This window comes from Thermobia domestica, chromosome 2 (assembly GCF_964235325.1).
Source record: "Thermobia domestica chromosome 2, izTheDome1.hap1.1, whole genome shotgun sequence".
Taxonomy (NCBI): domain Eukaryota; kingdom Metazoa; phylum Arthropoda; class Insecta; order Zygentoma; family Lepismatidae; genus Thermobia; species Thermobia domestica.
Window position 1 is genome coordinate 201,116,101 of NC_137455.1, and position 24,577 is coordinate 201,140,677.

Below are 24,577 nucleotides of genomic sequence, written 5' to 3' on the forward strand. Positions count from 1 at the left end.
AGCAATCACTCACAAGGAACCCCTTGAGTGCGAGGTCGGAAGGGCAATCTTTAGTAAGGCTCATTTGAAAGTGTAGTGTGAACAATGAAGACAGGATGTGCATAAGAAGAGCGACAGAAAATACGTGTCCGGGAGGTGCAGAGATCAGCCTCCTTCTATGGGATGTTTGTATTATACGTCACAAAGTGGACATCGTCGACATTCACGAAATGTTAAAAAAAAAAAAAAAACTATTAACTTACACTATAAACACCGAACGAAAACTGACGCGCCACAGTGATCACAAGCGTTCGCACTATCAAGATCGAAGGCGAACTCCTTGGGAGTTACAAACCGTTCAGGACGTACAGCTGGTATCCACTCTTAAAGGATGCATATAGAATCATATTGGTGTAACGGATACCATCACATTCCATCAGTTCTCATCTCTCCGTTATATCAATATGATTCTAGCTGAAGGCTCTGAGCGGTTTGTAACTCCCAAGGAGTTCGCCTTCGATCTTGATGGTGCGAACATTTGTGATCACTGTGGCGCGTCAATTTTCAGTTGGTGTTCATGGTGCAAGTTAATAGTTTGTTTTGAACATTTCGTGAATGTCGACGATGTCCATTTTGTGAAGTGTAATACATATATCCCATAGAAGGTTGATCTTTGCACCTCCCGGACACGTATTTTCTGTCGCCCTCCTGATGCACATGTTGAGTCATTAGCAGCTAATATTTTTCTTGTCATCATTGTTCACACTACGCTTTCAAATGAGCCTTACTAGAGATTGCACTTCCGACCTCGCACTCAAGGGGTTCCTTGTCGGTGAGCCATGTATTCCGAAGGTCTTCTTTTTACAAGTTCAAACCATTGAAGTCTACTTTCTTGCAGTTTTTCTACTACTGGTCTCATCTTTACTGTTCCTCGGATCACTTTATTCTTCATTTTGTCCTTTCGCGTGACTTCATACATCCACCACAGCATCTTCACCTCCACAATATGCAATTTCTCTTCCTCTCTCTTCTTCGCCATCCAACATTCCGCCCCGTATAATATCGTAGTCTCACTATTGTTTTGTAAACATTCCTGTGGCCACACACTACTCTCACTACTCTTGCCACTTTTCTCTATTTTGTCCAACCTCAGCTAATTTCGTTGTTTACATCATCTACACCTGCATCTTCCTGTAGTATTGGTTCCAAATACTTGAATTTCCTCGTCATTACCACCTCTTTTTCTTCCAGTTCTATTCTTGTATTTTCGATTACGTTTTCGCTGAATGAGAAATCTAGCATTCTGTCTTGGTTTACTAACTCTAAGTCCTTTGCTCCCAATGCTCCTCTCCAAGTAGGCTATCTAATTTCTCTTGCAGTGATGTCTTGGTGTCAGTCACCAACATGCTGTCGTCCACAAATAACATATTCCAAGGCGTTAACTCTTGGATATCATTTGTAAGCTCGTTTATCGCAACTACAAAAAAGATATTGGCTAAGACTAGGTTCCTGATGAAGTTTCACTTTAACTGTGAATTCTTCTGTTATAACACACGCGCTCTCTACTCCTGTTCTACATCAATCATACATAACTTATCTTGGATAATACAGACGTATGTGCTCAGAACACGCTTTTTCTTCAGTGTCCAGCAAATAAGATCCCGTATGGCAATCTATCATACTGTTTCTCTAAGTCAATGAAATCATATGGAGATCATTATTCCCTAACTACTTATATCTATTCATGTAGTATATAAAAGCAAATAGTAATTCCATATCCCGTATTTAATGAACATTTTAAAGACATCTGATAGTCTAGTTGAGAACTGATTGAAATACTTTACACTCAATAAATGTTGATGATTAATATTGCGTAAATGTATTCTTTACTGGATTTGATATAGTGTTAATGTCTCTTTCAGCACCAAGGCTATATGAGGCGTAGAACTAGAGCTTTACATGATCCGAACCATATGAGCTCCTACCAGGACTCAAGCCTGGGCCTCTCTTACCGAAAGCACATGCACTAACCATAGACTTTTTTTTAACTTGAAGATTCAATTTCACTTTAAGTAGGTATGATTATTAACAAATTCGTTGTTCAAATTTGAATTTTTGGTGTTCTATCGGTTTATTATTATTATTATTATTATTATTATTATTATTATTATTATTAGTAGTAGTAGTAGTAGTAGTAGTAGTAGTAGTAAAGAAAAATTAGCCGTTTCCAGTTTAAATAGGCTCATAAGTAGATGTTTCTTTTCTGTCTTTTTATAACATATATGTTTGTCTACTAGGGATACGATGTAAATGAACTCTTTACGTTCCACAATCATGCCGGCTAGGCTAAAGGAGACGATGATGATGAGAAATAAATGAAATGGTGGAATAAAGAAAGAAGGAGGAAACGGGAGAACTCCGAGAAAACTCACGTACACGGTGTTTGTCCATCACAAACCTTACTTGGAACGAGCTGGAATCGAACCAAGTACCCCATGCAACATAGGTGAACGCTCTACCACTGAGCTAGGGATACGATGTGTATCCATGTGATTTTATATATATATACATAAATATAGCTTATCCAAGAACGTATTGAGTTACTAAAAATATCCAGTAAAATGAATTAATTAACTCGATAATTATCAGTCAATCTCGTCAAAGATTGATTGGATGGATATTGGAGCTTAGTGTTATGGACGTGAATCTGCAGCTTAAGAATCTGAACTACTATACTGTAATTTCAGATTTTAATGAAATCGAATCCAGAACCCCATCCACCAGAGGCGTGCACGCGAGAAGAGTGTCAATCATTCTTGTCTGAAATTCTTCCAAAGTATCGATATACACTTCTTTCTTTATTTCTTTCTGTTAAGGAATATTCATGTGCCTCTTTGAATATATGATATTGCCAGTAAATGTTTTGGGTGAATTAATTCATTTAAGAGAGTTGCATCAAGTTAAGTAATTTCTTGAATACTCTACGTGTCTATTCTTTATAGAAACAATCCGCTACACTTAGAATAAGATATGAAAACATAAAACGTAATATTATTACCAAAACATCGTAATATTTCTTGAAGATAAGATGGACTGGAGAAAGTGAAAACATCTGCTCCTGGAGTGTTTTTCATGATTCAGTCACCAACTGTTGTTGATATAAACGGAATTATATGCAGGTAAATAATTATTAATGCGCTCTTCTGTTTTTTCCCCCTCCATATTTACCACAGACCATAAACCAAGAGCTAAGCTAATTGTCTGTCGACCTGAAAGTTGTGGCAGAACTATAAAGGATATGGTGCAATCAACTCCTCACGCACTTGAAGGCAATTGGAAAGTTTACCCAACAACACAGAAAGAATCTCTCCATAATGTTGTTAGCACCGACCGCGTACACAGTTCGTTCATGCAGCGTTCCAGTAAGTAGATCACTCATTTCAAATTCACTTCACTGGCTAATTAGTTGTGTAAATTTGTTTTGCACCGTTTTCATGTCACTTAAACAAACCTAAAATGGTATTTCCCACCTGACATTGAATTGCGCACATGCAACATCCTGTCGAATGCAAAACATTTTCAATATCCGTGAATCCATTATAGATTGTTGCCGAAGATCTGCATAATCGAATGAAATTATAACTGCATTCAATTTGGTCTTAGACATTGACCATATTTGTTTACCTCTTTGTTGTTTTCATCCAAATATTTTAGCTTGGCACACAAGATAAGATCAAGTGTATTTCATATATGATATATCTGAATAGGTTTCTCTTGCCGGTTGAATGATCATCGTTGTCAGATTTTCATGTACACACATGGACAGTTGAACCAAGCTAAGGCCGGATCACAGAACTTTGTGTGGATATAAATTTTATAAATCTAGGAACAATGCTTTTCTTTGTCCTTCTCTTCTCTTAGCCCGTGAACACCAATCGAAGTTAAATCAATAATATATCAGTACATTGACATAGTTTGGTTTATGAAATATGAACGTGTATTTGTACACTTTCACAATTGAGAAAGTGTCAAACGATTCTCTGAGTTGCTTTTCTTAATTTACATCGTGTTTGATACAGTTCAAGATTTCATTAATGAGAGTACGTGATTCATCTAATACAATATACTCTGGCTTTTCTTCATTTATACAAATCTACATATCACTTGAATCAAAACTAAAAATGAAAATGTCATGACTTGCACAGTATAATCAATCATGTACATCGCACATGATTGCATTAAATTGTTAAGTGGCGCATTTGCGTTTTGTTTGATAGAGTGAGTGTCAATTTATACAATAGATCATATATTTTGAAATTATAAGTAAGGAAAAAATGGTTTAAGTGGAGAGACAAGATCTAAGACAAATTGTTAAACATTTTAAAACTATCTACCAGAATAGGGCAGTGAATTGCGGATTAAATTTTGAGGATGGGTCAGTAAATTATAGCGTGAGTCAACCTTCAGTGGTCTCTGTATGTTGAAAAGACGTGGAGTAATCCTTGTGGACACTAGTCATCATAATATACAGAACTTCGCCAAAATCAATGACTAGATACTAGTAATGATCACTTTGAACACCTAAAATTATTTAACTAAAATAAATACCCTATAAAATAGCTACCCTTTGATGACACTACTACATATATTAATATAATAAAATTTTGTGCCTATATTTTTCATGTGGAAGTGTGTGTGCATTTTGGTTTCATATACCATATATTTCATAATTTATAATATACAATGATTGGAAGGTGGTTTCACTCATAAAAATAAACCAACTTCATTTCATGGTGTCTTCAAAGCCCAGAACTAAGCGTTATTTGTTTAATTATGCACGATTTTTCCCTAATTATAAACAAATTAGGATTCAAGAAATTATATAAACAAATTAGTAGGTAAAACTATTGAGGATGTATTTGAACTGTGCGTAAAGATATTTTATATAATTTTTCACAACCATAATCTAAGTTATATTGAGCTCCCTCGTGGCTAAGCGGTTAGGGTGCGCACCTTTGGCGTGGGAGACCCGGGTTCGATTCCCGGCGGGAGCTCATGTGGTTCGGATTCCACGTTAATCAGTAGGTCCACGTCTCATATAGCCTTGCTGCTGAAAGAAACGCTAAACTAAACTCAACTCAACTCAAAGTTATATTGTTACAAACCCGAAGACAAAAATTTTTAAGATTGTATATACATTATTGTCTCATAAATGTTACTATATTATTATCCTAAACTATATAACTTCTTTGCATTTCCTTAATTACCTAGGAATACAATGGTTCGGTGGTAGAGCGCTCAGCTCTTGTGAGAGGTGTTCCTGGTTCGTTTCCAGGTCATATGAGTGTGGGGGATAACGTAGTTCTTCCCACATTTTCATTCCACCAATTAATTTTACAATTGTTCACTTTCATTAATCGTCAGTCTCCTCTACCCTAAAAGGGTAGATAATGGAATGTTAATTAGGGATCAGATTTCATTCCATTTTAATTTTGCTTGTTGCCTTGACGAGTTAATTTTTTCAACTTTCCCACCATCGTCCTGTCTTACAGGAATTCTCACTTTACTCGCGAATCCCGAGTTCACTTCCCTAAATTTGGCAGAGTCAATGTTATACTTAGAGTTGTTTATTTACTCCGAGTAATCGTGCCAAGAAACACAACTGTCTTACTCCCAAATAAGTACCTATTTACTCCAGAGTAAAAAAAAAAAAAAATATGAAGAAAATCATCGTATGGGTATTAAATTCCACTGTACTATTGTAATACTGAATCAAAATCATTGATTTGTATTCTATTTCCCTTCTTTTCTCTCCCCTCAGCTTTCTTTTAACCCGTTTCCACTTTTGCCCTTGACCAAAATTTCAGCGGGAACATGCCTCCCCGTTGGTTACATTCCTGTACGACATAATAGTGCGACATAAAATTAATATAATTCAATATGGAAAAGTGATGATATCGTTAAGATTAAAAGATGTTCACTATATTGTTTACGATAAAAGAAGATAATAAGCACTGTCATAAATGAGTCGTTATTTATTTATTTATTTATTTAACAATCACCAGATACAGCTCTAAGGCCATTTTACACTAACAACAATAACAATGGAAAGGAATTGGGAAGGTATCGGCCAGGGCCTATTTAGTAGGTATCATCCCGGCATTTGCCTAGGAAGACTGAGGAAAACCCTGGAAAACCCCAGTCAGGATGGTCGGGAGCGGGGATCGAACCCACGACCTCCCGAATGCGAAGCCAACACTCTACCACTTGAGCTACTTCGCTTGGTAAATAACTCTTGTTACTGGTTAACGGTTATACTATTTTGCGAAATGTATGGATTGTATACAAGTACAAGTATGCTATATATACAGAAAGGGTCAGGAGACGACTCTCCCTCCCCCCGGCAGAGTAATTGCTTGCGCAGTACACATAGTGTCGTCAGCAATTAAGATAGTTAACATGTAGTGTTCATTTATTGTCCATGTTATGTAGCACGGCGTGTAAAATAAAGCATGCTGAAGGCTTCATTTCATGGTATTGAAAAATGAAGAGTTTAGGACAAATTGTTCAATTGGAATAATTTTCAAACTAGGCTATATTATGTTGTAATAAAAACGATGCATTGTTAGTTGATTGTAAGCAGCACCGCCGATTTTTGTATAACTGGGAAGTGATGGAGGTGGTGGTGGGTGTGTTTCACAGTCATATATCCAAAAAATATATCCAGAGCTCCCCTTCCCAGGATCGGCGCCCATGGTTGCAAATTTATGGTTCCTTTGAGCATCAAGGCTATACGACACTTGCATGTGGGATCCTAGGCACTTGAGATTCCACAAGGAATTGAACCGACCACCCACGTATCCTAATCATATACCGTCGGTGAAAGGGCGAAGTGGCGTATCTTGATTTTTATAATTTTACAGGAGAGCGATTTAAAATGTCTCGTTCACCGTTATATCTTGTTTTACATTTCAAAATACGCCATTTTTAGAACGTTCATACTTCTGTTAATATAAGGAATTCCGGTATGAAATTTCAGATGGTGGTCATAACTCAAAATCACGTTTTCAAGTTACGCCACTTCGCCCTACAATGTATTGTGTTGGGGCCATAGTGACAATAAGGTGTAGTTACGTTGAACAAGCATAAGATTATTTTAAGATATTTTCTTTAATGTATTACTTATGCTACTGTGTGTCATGTGTAATAACTATCGATTTGAGTTTATTAATTTGGAAAAACAATTACTCCAAGTTCTTCCTGAACATAATGATTCAATCATGCTGCAAAACATTAAAAATCTCTCTCTCTCTCTGTTTTCTTTTTTTTTTTTTTTTTTTTTGGTGTGTGTGTGTGTGTGTGTGTGTGTGTGTGTGTAATATCTAACACATGATGTTTGTTTCTATAATGACTCACCACGTAGCAAGGAAGCAATCAAAAACATACTGTATTTCCTTTAGCGTCTTACACCTCTACGTATGTACTGTATTTTCAGCACGTACTAACTTTCTGTTTGCTGCAGCACTTTTGCGAAAATAGCAATATTAAAGTTTTGGCACGTTGTTGTATTTAATCTTAGCATTTAAAAAAGAAAAAAAATCTGAGAACCTAGCAATTTTCTAGTAGATTTTGCTTGTGTAGAGAGCATATTAGTTATTTTTAGTGATATGACAAAGAAAACAGAAAATGTGAGGTCATTGGGAAATACCCTTCACGCATAAAAGAACAGCATTATGCACTTCCTTTCTCGTCCAACGTTACAAGTCATGAGACTTTTTTTGTTTCCTATCAGAATATAATGAAAATAGAAAATAATAAATAATTTAAAAAAATGTTGTTCGCTTAGGGGAAAAGCTGGTCTAGCTTCTTTCCTTTCATGAAAAGTGCTAAGTCTCTGGAATTGAAGCTTCTGTCAGTTCTTTTTTTTTTTTCTTTTTGTTTGTTTGTTTTGTCGCCCGTAAATGATTTTTTTTTTTTTTTTTTTTTTAATTTGAGACCTGTCTAAATCGCGTATTAAATTCCGAAAACGGTAGATTTATCCCATTTCATGAAAGCTGTTGGACTTTAAAAATTTACAACCAACTAAGAAGTGACGATTTCCCGATTGAAAATATTTTATTGATTGCCCTTGCTTTATTCATGAAAATTAAAATTAAAAAAAAAAAATGGTAGTCAGTGTACTGCAAAGTCTTTGGAGCCACCTGGCACATGAAGGAGGAATAATGGTCATTCAGCGAATACAGTTTACAATAGATTGCTTTTGCTTTCGTATGTTCCATTGTTACTCTATGTAGAAATAGGGTTACCATACATCCTGTATGTATAGGATTATTCTGTAGTACAATCCGTAGCCGCTAACGCTCTCGTCTTTGCTGAACAGGGTCCCGGCTACGATTCCCGGTCGGGACACTTGGTCGATAAAGTGTAAAAGCTTTTTCAGACCAGCCACCCTGAGTGAGGTTTTCCTCATTCACACCAGCCAAATGCCGGGATGGTACCTAACATACAAGTCCCAGACCTCTTCCTTCCTTCCCTTTCCTCGGATAGTATGATCGCCGAGAGATGTCATCCTTCATACGTGACGGGCTAACATGGCCATAGGTGACGAAAGCCCAGAAACCCTATATTTTACAATATTTTATGAAGATTGTACAAAACGCACATATATTTACGTACTAGTATCGGCAGTTCAAATTTTCAAGCCAATGCCACAAAGGGTATTCTTATTATGCTGGCTTCATGGAAGAAACGTAACATTACATTCTCTGATTTTCTTGGCCTTCATCTGATACTTGAATTCTGAAATCGATACTTGAGTTAGTGCAAACTACACGAAATATTTATTAACCAAAATAGTCGAGAAATTAAGTGCACTTTTAAAAAATTAATTGATTATATTGTTAAATGCCAAAATAATTTACATATCGTATCTATGTTTAAAAATCTGCTCTCAGTTTTATTATTGCTATTATCTATACAACACACGTTCTGGATTTACAGTGATGAAATCTGACAATCATATTTGGAAACACGCAAAAATTTGCTCTCGGTAATTATTTTGGCACATCCTTCAATGGACTTCAACCAAACCGATTTGTAAATGCCAATCGTCAAATGAAAGTATACATTGTTCATTTATATTTTTTTTAAAAAAAAGTTCATTCCTTGGGAGGTAAAAAAAGTAACTTCTTCGTTGTATGAAGAGCTCCGATCAACATTTAACCCAAAACTTCTTAAAGAAATGAAGATCAAGCATATTGATTTGAACTGTAATACGTCATCAATGTGTCACATCAGTTATTTGCCTCATTATGATCAAGGTCTTGGAAGTGGAAATGTTTGCTCACAATCATTAAACATAACAGAATGTGGCAACATCGCCTACCAACAGTATGGTTACCATAGTAACAAGTCCAGCAGGATACGACACCCTCATCCCTTCGAAACCTCCCTTTTAAATGCTCTCAGATGTTCACTAAAAACAAAACAAGAGAGAGAAAGATTAACGTCGACCCACATGTGGTTTCGTTTCGTTTCGAGAAAGAGCAAATGTGGAGTTGTCTACGTCAAGTCCAAAGGAGATATTCTTTGACAGAAGACACTTGTCGAGAATGTATGCATCGTTGTATGTATATAATACTATACCTGATTCCATTATGTTGCTTCTGCAGCTGATAGCCTGGGGGACAATCCACACAATTGATGGTGCTCTCCAATAGCCTATGAAGAAAGAGTAGAAGGGGTTGGAGGAGGGACTTTCCTACTGGCGACGTCTGGTCCAAAGGTCTTCGAGAATACGTAGAGTAGACCAGTCATCAACAGAGTAGCAGCAAGTTTTTATTAAAAGCTCGTAACAAGTGCATTCATTGATCTTATTAGTGAATAGTTATATATTTTTTCCCAATGTGTTTCAGTGTGTGTGCTTTCCGAGAACATGTTAAAACAAACTTACAGGCTGTGAGTGATAACTTAATGTGGACTTCTCTTATGCATGGTATCTTATCGAGACGTTTTAGTGCAAACATTCCACAGGTTTTGCCCAAATATATTAGTGTTTCAAGTGAAAAGTAACGTTTAACAACCATTATGCCTTTTTATAGCTGTAAGTACAGTGAAAATTTTCATTAGAATATTCATGTTTGTGGTTATTTATGTCATCGTGTAACTGGTGTGTTGTGTACCCTATTGTCACGTGGTTATTCAACCGTAGCGTGTTGGGAGCATGCTTTCTGACAGGTGACCTTGAAGTACCTTTTGAATCAAACCTTGGGAGGGAGAGGGGAAGGAAGGGGGACATGAAAACCATCTCAAGAATAAAAATGATGAGCAGCATTTCGCTTCGAGGAAATAGCATTTGTTTATCTCTAACCTGTTCTGGATTTTCGTCATCTTTGTAGAGAGGCTAGGATATTTTTTAAAGGGAAGTTTTTAATGTATGAATGTTTCCTCCTTAGAATTGATCCAATATTTCTAAGACATTTAGTCAAGTTTTAATAGTTCATTTTTCGTTCTAAATTAAGACAGTGCATAGACAAATACTAGTTCATGGGAGAAAGAAACGTATCTTAAAATAGTGGGGGGAGTTGACTTTGGTTATCTTTGCATGCTTTCTTTCGCCCATTAGATAAAATACATTGGCAGGAAGGTCTGTAGAGTTTATTCAGACAACCCAGCATTTACGTTTAAAATGTGTGGTTAGCGCTAAAACTGTTAAGATATTCGAATAATTTTATAATATTTGTTTGCAGTATTCGAACAGTTATTCATTGTCTAAACACTTGTTCGAAAAATTATTCGTTATTTGAACAATTGTTCGTTATCTAAATAATGAACATTTCCTTTGTGACCAAACGTTGCAATTTAATATCTTCATGCAGAACTAGTCTTCAATATAACACACACCAAAAATTTTATTTTATAGCGCAATAAAAAATCGGTGGAAATGTCAATTATTTGTTTATTTAACAACATTTTGCAGTATTACTGTATTAACCTGAAAGTAAGTTGTACTTATTATCTAAAACTCACCTTTAAAAAGTTAAGGTGCTGCTTAAACTTGTGGCTTAAAACTTGATTTTTAACTAGCAACGTACTGATCCCGACGGGAAGGTGGGATTCCCGCCTTGGCCCCTTTAGTCAAGCACATGGGGAGTGATCCTGGGATCCCAAAGGGTTCAGTGCCCACCAAAATTATTCGAATATTTTTGGGATCTCTTTGATGTTGATATCCTTAGTTGGATATCTTATAACGAAATACATTCTAAACGGGCTCCCCAAAATTATACAGAAGTTGGCACTATATAAAAAAGGTACCCATTAATAAAGCTTAAGTACTGAGGGACTGAAAAGTTGTAAAAGTGTATAATGACCAAGGATGTTATAAAATAGCTATTTTATAACATCCTTGATAATGACTAATAACTAAGAGAGCAGACGTTGGCGTAGTGACGGAACTGAATCGGGGGCTTGATGTATGTCAATCAAGATCCCCCATGTAGTGTACATGTACACCTCCTGATTAATTCCCCCTGGGGCTTTTACGTTACAGTTTGCCGTTGGTTTTAACATTTCGTCATATTATATGCTGTTTAAAGTTATGTTAAATCTGTGATTTGTACACTTACGTACATATTCTACCTTTCCACATGACACTGAGGTCTTGTTAATGGGAGGTTGTTTTCCAAATACTAGATATATGGTACATGGTAAAAGAAAATCCTTTTTTCCTGAATCTAATGGTATTTTCTCTTTTCTCCCTTAAATTTCAAGGGAGCGGATTGTATTTGGCTAGTGTTTTTTCGTTTTTTCCTTGAAAGTTCAATGTGTGGCTTAGTTCTGGCTACGGCATTGTATAAGGCTTTTTGTGTGTCCTCCAAGGAAAGTAGTAAGGGCTCTCATTATGATGTACAGACTTTCTGCAGTTTTGATCGTTCTTACCGAAAATTTAATTATTACTCTATTATTTTTATCGATATTGGTAGGGAAAGATAACACTTCTGTGTAGCGAATCGGTTAGAATCAACATAAAAATCTAAAGTTAAAATGCTTTGAAATAAGATTTAAAAAATAGCACATTTAAAGTCAAATTGGTTTAAGATAATGCGTTGAAAGTTCAATATTGTCAAGGGTAGTTCTTTCTGTGGTAGTGCATTTTCATAGCGGACTCGGGTTAGTTGAGTGAAATAAACTTTTAAACTGCCAACAAAGAATTTTTTGACATTTTCAGTAGATAATACTTTAAAGAATACTAGCTGAACCTGCTCACTCTACACAGCACATCATTCACATAAAAGCATGACTCTCCTTGTCATTCCTCACATCTGTACAAGACACAAGTGAAAGACGTTTTGATAAAAATCGGTAAGAGTTATCATGAAAAAGAATTTTTTCCAATATTTTTTTTTCAATATCTCGCACCGTTTGTAAGATTTCAACGTACTTCCAGTTGGAGTTTCTAATTCATGTATGATCAGTGATTTCTTTCTTCTAGCAAGCAAATACATTACACACACAATTAATTATATTGTCAATTAATTTATGGTGTTCATTGGACAAAACACTCGAAACAATAAGATTCATCTTAACCTGGAGAAATGGTTATCCTTCGTTTTACATTATCATTTGGCTATGAAACAAACGCCTGATAGATATACTACCCTCACATGCAACTGTGTGATGTTGGAATGTATAACTCGTAGGATATACTTTTTTTAGAATTTCAACATTTCCAGTGTACCCCTAAAAGATGTAATAAAAATTAACGGCCACGTTTTTTTAAATATTCAATTAAAACTGGACAATCTACACAAAATTTGAAATCAACCAGCGAAAACGGCATGTTTCTAGCGCTTGTGGTTTTCGAGATATAATTGTCGCAAGGATTGGAGACAAACATATAAACTTTTCTTTGGAGACATTTTAGTATATAGACTAGTTGAACCTGTGCTCTCTACACAGCTCATCATTCGCATATGAGCATGAATCTCCTTGCTATTCCTCACAACATCTGTACATGTCCCTTCACAGACAAGAGTTAAAGACGTCGTGATAAAAATCGTAAAGGATACTATAAAAGAGATTTTTTTATTATCTTATCAATATCTCGAACTGTTTTCAAGATTTGAGTCTACTTCCGGTTGAAATTTCTAATTTATATATGATAAGTGTATTCTTTCTTCTTGCATGCACTATGTAATAAGCAAATACATTACATACGCAATTAATTATATTGTCAGTTATATATGTTGTTCATTGGGCAAAACAGTCCAAAAATAAAGATTTATCTTAGACTGGAGAAATGATTATCCTTCCTTTTTCATTATTATTTGGCCGTGAAACAAACACCTGATATATATTCAACCCCTATATACAACCACGTGGTGTTGGAATGCATTATGCGTAGCATATGATATATAGGCAAGTTTTTTTTTTTTTTTTTACTTCAACACTTCCAGTGTACTCGTAACATTGTAATAAAGAAATAATGGCCATGTCTATTTTTTAATACTCAATTAGAACTGGACAATCTACGGAAAATTTGTAATCGATCAGTGAAAACGTCATTTTTCTAGAGCCTGTAGTTTCCGAGATCTCATTGTCGAAAGGATTGGCCACAAACATAAACGTCAACAAACATGTAGTCTAAAAGAACTCCAAAGATGGCAGCGCAGTTCATTTGCATTGATTTTGGAGAAGGCTTATTAAAATACAAAGGCTTTGAATAATAATGTTAAAACATAAACTTTATGAAAAAGATGTATTTAACTAATTTATTTAAAATACACATACTTAAAATGTTTGTCTCTGTTAAACGTGAAATCACATATAACCGCAAATGAAAGATTTGATAGCCAAAGTTATAGGTTGAGCTCAGGCGTTTTTAACTTTTATTGTAGCATTTTAATAGATGGATAGTTAAAAGTTATTCTCCATGCATATTTATATTGGATAGTGTGTTCTTGAAAATCTCTCTTCCTGGAGGTGGTAATGATCCTTTGCTGATAATGTTGAAGTTCGCTATGAAACTGCGGTATTCTCGATTTTTATTTCTCCCTGTTTTATATTCTATATTTTAGTTTTTAATGCTATTAAATAGTTTTTTAAATCCAAAATATATTCAAGAATCGTCCTCCCCCAAATAAAAGTAGATTAGGATAAATAAAAGAGTAATATTTGAATAATTGTACGATGGACGACATAAATAACTGTTGCTTCTATAAAACAACTACACCTAACACATTTCGCATAATGTAAGGGCACAGCGAATTTTTATTACTTTAATTATTATTACAAATTAATTACACAACTCTCTGCATTTTGAAACATTAGTAACGATAATTTACTTGATTATATGAATACAGGGTGCATTCACAAAGTTTCAAGACTGGTCTCAAAATAACAAATGCATTACACATTTTTGTACAACGAACTAAAAGTCTTCAAAATATGACTCTTGGGCATCAATCTACCGCTGCCAGCGAGTTTTCGATTGCTCATAGGCTCCCTGACAGTGTTCGCACACTAGGCTGTGAAGGGACATCGTCGAAGCCGCCTGGACCGCTGGAATCGTGCCGAATCGCTCCCCTTTCAGGTCTTTCTTGATTCGGGGAAACAAAACACTTGCTGGGAGTTTGGTCGGGGCTGTAGGCTGGATGCGGCAGTGTTGCCACGTTGAACTGCGTCAAAACTTCACTTTTCTCATCTTCAAATCTTATGTCACTAACTTGAACACAGTAGTCGGACCCAATCCCAGTTCATTGGCAATTAATCTAACACTAAGACGATGATCAATGTTTAAGAGTTCACGCACTTTTAACATATTTTCCTCAGTTAAGCTTATTGCAGGTCTCCCAGAGCGGTCATCGCCTTCAACGTCCTCGTGGTCCTCTTTGAACCTCTTGTGCTATATGCAAAGCATTGCACGTGACATGGCGTCTTCTTTGTAGGCTTCCTAAATCATACGAAAAATCTCTGTAGCTGTTTTATTCAGTTTCGCACAGAACTTGACAGCATAACGCTGCTCCAAATGTCACTGCATTTTCCACCCACGGGGGTTACTGACACGCACGCCACTAGCGATCTACTCATTCTCGCGTCTCAGAGACAACAGACGCTTGTGCGGCGCTTAGCTAATACCCCCTCTACTACATCCTGTCGGTAGAACGGGTCTGCGCGTGCGCCCCTACTCAGATAAAACTCAGTCTTGAAACTTTGTGATCGCACCTTGTATATATATTATTGATTGAGGTTTAATGGGGACATCAACATCGAGGCTATTTCTCCCTGTCGCAATTATACAGGGTGATTCTTTATAGGGTTTACAACTTCAATCAGTTATAATTCTTTATTGGAACCACATACAGACTTGGTTTATATGCCATTATACTGCAAAACACTTAAAGTTTTTTGTGACATCCATTATGGCTCAATATGTGTACCTGTGGTCATCCTGGACACATCTCAACGAAATTCGATTTCCTGCCAAACAGTAGCCAGCATTTCGGGGGTAACGTCCGCGATGGCTGTTGTGATGCGATATTTCAGTTCATTAACATTATCAGGTAGGGGAGGGGTAGGGAGCTTATCTTTCACAAACTCCCACAGAAAGAAGTCAAGTGGTGTGTAATCTGGAGACCGTGGCGGCCAGGCAATTGATCCACCCCGACCTATCCACTTATCTGAGAAACGCTGGTCAAGAAATTCCCTTACGTTACGGAACAACATGTTTCAACAAATGCCTGGTGCCATTTGTACACTTTTGGCCTGCTGGGTGGTTCCTTGCCGTATTGTGTGCGAAACATACGCTGTACACTCGTTGCTGACTTCGTTTCTTCAAACTAAAACACGCACTTAGTTCTTTCCGCATCAGTGAAAGAGTCCATTGTCAACGACTGACCAGTGACCCTGCGTATGGTCAACTCCGCAACAAATTACTACGTGAGTTAAACTTGAAGTGTTTTGCAGTATAATGGCATATAAACCAAGTCTGTATGTAGTCCTAATAAAGAATTATAACTGATTGAAGTTGTAAACCCTATAAAAATCACCCTGTATAAATGCATATCAACGGACCACTAGATCTGTACCACAACTACAAAAGTTTTAATATCACATACATCTAACTACTTCAAACATTAATGATCATAACGTGTCCTAAATAACATAGTCTTTATGTATTTTAATACCTTGCCAACACACACCGTTAATATTGGCAAATGTAAGATAGGACACGAAATTTCAGGTTTGAATCCGGTTGCAAATAATCAGAGGGTTTGTACGTCTTTTTTCTTCGCAATTCTAACGCATTTTACACTTTGTGTCTGAATTTTTCATTGTATCGTATAGATCCTAAGTTATGCACCCCACCTTAAAAATATAATTTGTCCTGCATATATTTCAGGTGTCAATTTATGATCCTATGTCAACTCAATATATAAACGTGAAAATGATATAATACGGATGAGGCCGTGTACAATATGTTAGTATGTGTAGTTGACATCGGACAGTACGTAAGGGGACTGTATGTAAGTTAGAATTTAAAATTGATAATGTGTTCTTTTGTTTTCCAGAGGCGAACTAATTAAATGTTTCCTACAAAGAATAAAGGTGCCAATTGTTAATGGACTTTCTCGTAATCACACTGCAGTTGTTAGTTCTATCTTAGAAGTTTATTTTAGTAGTAGTAATACGGTTCATGGGGTTGGGATACCATCATCCAATCACAGACTTTATATATCTTGTTAGATTCATTGTTTAACACGTAAATTGGCGGCGAACTTCCTTCTTTAGCAGTGTTCCAGGTGGCCAGTTACTGAATATAAAATTTCTTTCACGAACGTGGGAAAAGTTATGCCGGAGGCTCGTCTGTGCTTGCATGTGCGTGTACATACTACATTCGGTAGCTCATTCACTAGAACAATTTGTGCAACAGGCCTCAACTTTTATTTTATTTTCTTCTGGAAGCGGAAACACCTGGTTCTATGTACCATCCAAAGATTTCCATTTTTCAGTTTCCATAGGCCCTATATATATATATATATATATATATATATATATATATATATATATATATATATATATATATATATATATATATATATATATATATATATATATATACTGTATTTTCGATATTTGTTGATGTCTGAAAGACTAATATCAAAAGTGCTGTTAAAAACATTTTGGACGATTTTGTATTTTCAACTTGTTGTTCTAACAAAAGTAACATACTATTTACCACTGCATCACAATAATCTATATAAGGTTGTCATGGAATACACGAGCCGACAGACTATTTCTTGTACTCTTAATGGAAAAAAATGGTGCATTAACATGAGTTTGAAAAAACTCGTTCTCACAAAGACATAAGGTATTTATAAATTCTGTACTTACTCCCAGAATCTCAAAATTTTATTTTAATTTCCTATAAAAGTGAAGGATAGAATCAAATGAAAAGAAATAGGCATGTTTTACCCCACGAGACTGTTTTTCATCTGGAAAAAAGACATTATAGCAAACTATGGGTTATCTAGAGAATCAGATTTCAATTTTATTTTGTAGTATAAACTAGTATTTTCTAATATGCTATGTAAGCTAAAGGAGACGGTTGATTAATGAAGGTGGAAGATTACGAAAGAAAAATGAAATGAAATCTTTGAGTTTTACGTCCCACGGTTATGCCGGTTAGGCTAAAGGAGACGGTGATAATGAGAGATGAGTGAAATGGTGGAATGAAGAAAGTGGGAGGAAACGGGAGAACCCCGAGAAAAACCACGAGCACGGTGTTTATCCACCACAAAGTTCACTTGGCGGGGGCTGGGATCGAACCCGGGACCCCAAGCACCAGAGGTGAACGCTCTACCACTGAGCCACCGCGTCCCCCCGATTACGAAAGAATTTGTAGAATTAAAATGTAGGAGGAAAGGATAAAAACGCTCGACACTATGTTGTCTACCACAAACTCACTTGGCCTGGGATCGAACCAGGGATCTTTCACATCAGAGGTGAGCGCTCTGTACCACTGAGCAACTGTGCTCCCTGGATAGTGCCAAGAATGTCTATTTCATTAATACCTATCAAATAATATGAAGGGGGTAATTTGGATAAGAGCGTATAGACCTATTTCCGGTAAAATGAGATATACATATTTTCTGCAAGTTTGAGCATGTCCGCATGTCTAGGTGATGTTAAGGTAACATCTCTGCTCCGTAGCGAACGCCTGTCTCCAAAAATATTGTGTGAATACGTTGATTAATTTGATAAGGGCGTTTGTTTTTCTTTTCTCCTGAAAAATTTAAGAATTGCTAGTTATGCCCTTATCCAAATTAACCCCCTCATATTTGCTACGTTATTTAAAAATTTTAATTTGTTAGTTGGTTTGTAGTTTAATTATTCATTCAGCATCGAAGCTATGTGCAACGTTAACCTAGAGCTTACATGAATTTGCACCGGGAATCGATGGAGCTCTTAGGAAATTTGAATTTAACTGTCTTTAACTTCCGGGGATGGCTGGGTGATTTTTTTACGTGTTAAAACAGTCTTAGTTTATATTGGGTTTTAATCATTTCAAAGGTTCTGAAGTAAGTACAGACTTCATGGACGTCCTCAATCTATTCAAGATTTTTTCTTCATTTGTTCACTTAATCATCTTTTCAATGTTTGTCAAAGTATTTCCTCTACATTCTGAAGCTATAATTGTGCATTATTGAGAGTTCTTAGCTATTCTGTAGAAAGAATCAACACAGTTTAACAATTATCCTCATGGCATGTGTGCAAGTAGAAAAATCTAATATAAACGGAAACAACAAATGTTATTGAAATATCAGATAATGAGATAAAAAAAAAAGCATTTCCGATACCCACGCACATAGCGCAACACAGGACCTTCGAGTCCGATAATGGTGTTTAGTATGCACTATACCACCTAGTATGTTCCTGAAGAAACATAATGGTAATTGCATGGAGACCCATGTTTACGCACCATCCACAGGGGCCTGAGCACAAATTTTCAGGGGCGACATATTAAAAAAAGTCGAGATTGTAGTATAGTAAGTGGAAAAAAGAGAAGTTAGGATCTATACTAATAACAATATTGGTATCACCGCGCTACCTAGTTTTCTCTTTAAGATGCTATTGGTGCTAGAAAGAAATGGAACTTATTGGCTGCCGGCGTAAAACTATATAATACTGTGTATTTTGTCGGTTTTTGTGTTGTTTTAGCTTACACACAACTGAATACGAACAAGTATGAGGAGGACGCAACATTTCCTTGGACTCAGGGGTGCATGGGTCACATTTTTAATGGCCCAGGCGGCAAAAATAAATAAATACGGTTCTGAATGCAGGATATTAACGAGAAGTTTCAACAAGGAAAATGAAGAAGATATCCCAGACTAATCTCGTTATAATACTGTGTACTGTTTGTAGGACGTAGTAGGAAGTTTGGGTTGAGTAATCTGTGAGTGGTGATATATTACTAGATGATGATTACCATGAGAGCATTTACTTTCTGGTAAATATAACAAGTATAGTTAAGATGTCGCTGCAATTTTATGTGAAAGAACTGAAAAATTCCGAAAGAGAATTGACGCCCTTCCGGATTTGAACCTCAGATTCTTCAATAAGGAAAGTGTCAGAGTTGTTACTGAGTCACTTTTGCTCTTTGTACGAGCATTGTGTGTATCCTTTGTGTTTTGCATAGTATTGTTCTTTGGCCACATTGAATGTCACCTGGCGTTCTGGATGACATCACAAGAGAATAGCTCACACCTGTTCTTCAGTGAACCCTTCGCAATGGAACGGAATTGGGCGGTGCGAACATTGAAATGACCTTGCTGTGATCAACATACGTGACTGTAGCCAGTATGTAATTGATTTCACATAAGTTGGATATACTACATTAGTGATTGGTTGGTGCTTGGGGTTAGTGCTTGCTAGAGTATCTTAGTGTTCATGTGATTCTCTCTGAATATTCTTTTTCTTTGACGGTAAGTGTTGTGATACCGTGTGATCAGTGGTTGTGATAAAAGGATTTTCCAAGAATCTAGGTCTTCCAGGAAACAACTCACCATGACGACGTATTTTCCCCAACGTTTACATGCCAAACGATAAATCACGAAAGATATTAGATATGTAAGAAACAAGTCTCGAGTCTCACTGTTTATAGCACTGTCAGCAGCCCACGTGGTTGAGCAATATAAAAGAAGTAAGATTAGAAGTATATATGTATATTTAGTTGGAATTAGTATAATAGTCATATCATTTTGTATGGTATATTTTTGCTTATTTCAACTGAATTATGCATTCAACATGTGTACTTTATGTATATACAATATATCTAAATATAATGATTTTCGTATACATTATTAGACATTTCGTATACTTCAAAATTTTGTTCTGCTCTAGCTTTCATTATCTGCGAAGATTATTGACAGTGATATTTCATATGATAGCCCAGGGGGAGGTGATTTTCCCTCGGAGCTAGAGATCCCCCGGGTGGGACCTATGTTCGATCGCGCTCAATTTGGATTACCAAAATTTTTTTCAGTACTAACATTCGCCTCAACCTCCCCGCTGACTTAGTGGTTAGCGAGTTTCCGCATTACTGATAAAATCAATTTAACCACGTTTTCATTTTCATTATTTTCGCGACGCTTCTTTTAAATGCTCCCAAAATTAAGTCTTAAATAGAAGTAATTACTTTCAGTGATATTTTCAATAAAATGCAAGAGAAAAGTTTAATTAACCTATTCCAATAATATAGTGCATCTCTACTATTTGTTTATATATATATATATATTAATTTTTGAATATATAGAACTTTTTAAACAGCATTTTCTACTTTATAAATATACACTCATTAGTCTCCTATTTTAAATAAAAACTGTCTCCGGCTTAGTGAAATTATATTTTGCAGATTTATTTTTTTTTTTCGTTTGATTAAATACGTGGTGGCCCAAAAGTAGGTATACACCTCTCCATTGATCAAGTATAACATTCTAATCTATGAGTTTATTTGCTTCGGCTATTCCGAGCTTAAGATGTAAGTAAAAACACATTAAGACTAAATAATAAAGAAACTAAGTATACCTGATAGACAACAATATGAAACGATATAAAATGCAGTACAGTACTGTATACCTACTTTTGGGCCACCCTGTATGATGTAGAGACATTTCAGAAATATGAAAATCCCTAATGTTCTTTTCATGATATGGTCTTCGCGTGTAACAGAAGTAACTAGGGCAAGAAATATTATTTTTTAAAATGCAAAAAGAAAAGGTAATAATGGTGTATTGTATAACAAATAAAACAGTACATGTATACAGTCATTGCTGCATTTGCGTATAAGCTAAACAAGCTATAGCTTAGGGCCCCATACTCTTGGGGGCCTCAAAATTTCAGAGGGAAAACAATGTACATTACCAAAATATAAGAAAAACAACAAAGTAACATCTACATACAGCAACAGTGCTTCGTTTGTGTAGGCCCCTATGATGTAAGTAATGGGGCCCCTTCTGCTAGTTTGGTTTCTTAAATATAACTGGTTTCTTCATTTCTGTATATAGGGTCCCACGTTCATCTGGACATATAAAGGGCCCCATTATCTTCAGTAGCTTAGAGCCCCATCAAACCTAAATCTAGCTCTGTATACAGTATATAGAAAAAGATTTCCTCCTCCTGTCAAATTTCTCGTCTCAATCTATCTTTAGATCAATTTTTGTCAGTTCAATTAGATCTTTAACGTGTGATGAAATATGTCGTTAAAAGCTTAAGTTTCCTTCTGGGAAATACCACACCACCCATGTGTTTTCCAAGAGGTATTAATATTGTAAATCACATTTTAGATAGCAGAGGCGTTATCAATATAAACGTGGTGTAGTGCTTCCAATCGCTTGATATTCACGGGCGTAAGTTAGTTGTTACTACTCTCGAAGAAGGGCACTGGGAAGTATCTCGTACTGTTCTTCTAAGCCGTATGTCACAAGTTGCATAACGATTGGTTTCTTATGGCATTTCGTCGCAAAAAATAAATAAATAAATAAATAAAATAAAATAAAAAAGTTTCTAATTGATATAAACGTGAGCCACAGTGACCCAGTCAATAAAGCATCAACCTACCAACCGGACGACTCGTTGGTATTTGTATTTGAGTTTAGCTTCCCTTTCAGCATCGAGGCTATATGAGACGTGGACTTGCAGCTTAATTTGGGATCCGAATCACGAATCCACTGGAATCGAACCTGATCTCCCGCACCGAAGGCCAGTACGCTAACTAAATAGTTGCAAGGGAGCTCCGGGTGATTGATGTTTGATCCCCGATGGGATTGGAAATAATTTCTTCTACTCTTGTTCCCTCAGGATTCAACACCTAGTCTTATAAAGGTAGCCAAGAAAGTTTTGTCGCTTTTCACCCCCACCTTCGAATATCGATATGTCACGTAAGACGTATCTGGAAGATAAAAAATAGTTCTCATCAGCATCGACGACTTTCTGCCAACATTCTGGAAGGCCTTGGATTCCATGGCGATAGAACTTGGTGCGCCGTGAAGCGAAGAAAGTATCAACTGCATTTTGCACCTCTACTAAGGATTTAAACTAGCTTCCTGTAAGGTGATTGTGCAAGGAATGGAACAGGTGATAATTGGACGGTGCAATGTCCGGGAAGTATGGCGGATGCAATAATATTTCCCATCCAAGACGAAGAATGGTGTCCCGGGTCATTCTAGCCACGTTAGGCTTAGCGTTGTCCTGTAACAGAAGGGCCCCTTTGCGAGCAGAAGTGCTGGCTCCAGAGTTTTCAGTGTTTTCTTGAACACGGCTCAACTGCTGACAGTGCGCAGTTGCATTGATGCTCTGACCAGCTGATAGCAGTTCCCGATGCACGATGTCGCGAGCTGTCCACCTAAAACATAGGAGGACCATCTTCTGGTGCAGTGCTGGTTTCGACTGGTTCATGGATGCTAACCAATGATGACAGCGCCGTGGAGCATCGTACAGGAGCCATATCCCATCACATGTCAACACCCTGTCCAGAAATGGCTCCTACCTCAGTCGAGACAGCAAAGAAACACAGGTGTCTGCTCGCGTTGCCTTTTGGCCCGGAGTCAAATCATGTGGGACACATCAACCCAAGCTGTACTGCTTCCCAAGTTGATGGAGGTGGTTCCGAATGGCTTCTCCACTGACACAGAATTGTAGTCCCAGTTCCTCACATGTCTGGCCACTGTTCGCCTCAATTGCTGCCTGAAGATCTTCATTTTGTACATGTGTTGATCTTCCGGCACGTGGTGCGTGTTCGAGTGTTTCGTCACTGTCTTTAAACTTGTTAAAGTACCGCTGCACTGTCCGCGTAGTCACGACACCCTCACCAAAGACCTGGCATATCTTCCGCCCCCCGCAGTGGCGTTTGACTCCAGTTTGAAGTCGTATAGCATACACTCCCTTGTGACGCTCTGTGGAGGTCCCATGTTCACTCTGTCTTTACGCATGTTCACGGTGTAATTGAACTGCCACAACCAGGTAGTATGTTGGGTATACTCACCAACAACTGCCTTTTGCCTATTCCCCCTCGCATTCAACTCACGGTGTGAGGGCCAACGGAACACAGGCCTCCGCAAAAAGCGACAGAACGTTTTTGGTTACCTTTATAGCAAAACCTAGAGGGTAAAAGCGGCTAAGACGTGATCTAACAACGAATATATATCCTCATTCTAAGTCAAGAACATGTGGAGCTGTGGAGCATGTCTCTTGATCACCCGTGGGTGACCTCGGCCTGACCGGAATCATTGCAGAGGACCCTTTATTTTTCACGGGGAAAAATACGGAAAGTTTCAACAGAAGTTGTAGCTAATGTAGGTTATACGGTGATAGATTATATTCAACATTTCTGCACGTTATAATTTGTTGCGGGACCTAAGTTATACCAAGTGGTATCGAGGATAACCTTTCATTAGTGTTTCTTCCAGGCATTCTTCTGGAGGAGGGGATTTTGCCATGGTACCGATCCTGGCATCTAGAGACCTGAGACCCAAAAGTTTACGTAGCCCCTCCACAATCTGGATATATTTTACTTGGATGATGAAACATACTTACCTAAACGTGTATCTCCAAAATTATATAAACAAATCAGTGTCGCTTTGTTTCGCGTCCTCAGCCCAAAGCTAACATAAATTGCGATTACATCTCAGTCTTGTGGAGGACACGTTCTGTAGCAAATTGTGTCTTAATCAGTAGAATACATAGAGTTACATAGAATTTCTTGTGGAATTTACAAGCACCCAAGCTCATATCATTTCAGGATACAGCTGATCTTTGTATACATATCTTAATATGCTAAATGTTAATTTTTAATATCTTGTTGAAGGGAGTTAAGAACTGGTCCCAATGCATCCTCTCACGTTTTAATTTGGATCATGGGCAAATTTTTTTCATTATGGACGATAGAGAGCTCAAAAATATGTTTATTATTATTATTATTATTATTATTATTATTATTATTATTATTATTATTATTATTATTATTATTATTATTATTATTATTATTATTAATTTTATTCTTAAGCGTCTCCACTTATAAGTTAATAATAATAAACTAAAT

At 36.7% G+C, this 24,577-nt stretch overlaps 1 protein-coding gene across 4 annotated transcripts in view; it reads left to right on the forward strand.

Annotated features, from left to right (window-relative positions):
* Nucleotides 1–24,577, forward strand: part of LOC145678355 (uncharacterized) — a 231,622-nt gene that overhangs the window by 168,123 nt on the left and 38,922 nt on the right. Inside the window, exon 1 of one of the 4 annotated variants that reach the window (XM_081748410.1) lies at nucleotides 9,460–10,081. The exons of 1 other annotated variant lie outside the window; for it this stretch is intronic. In XM_081748410.1, the coding sequence (XP_081604536.1) occupies nucleotides 10,066–10,081 (16 nt within the window). In that variant the 5' untranslated portion in view covers nucleotides 9,460–10,065. Of the gene's footprint in view, nucleotides 1–9,459; nucleotides 10,082–19,717; nucleotides 19,965–24,577 lie in introns of those variants that run through there. 2 more of the 4 variants (XM_081748412.1, XM_081748411.1) reach the window with 2 other exon arrangements.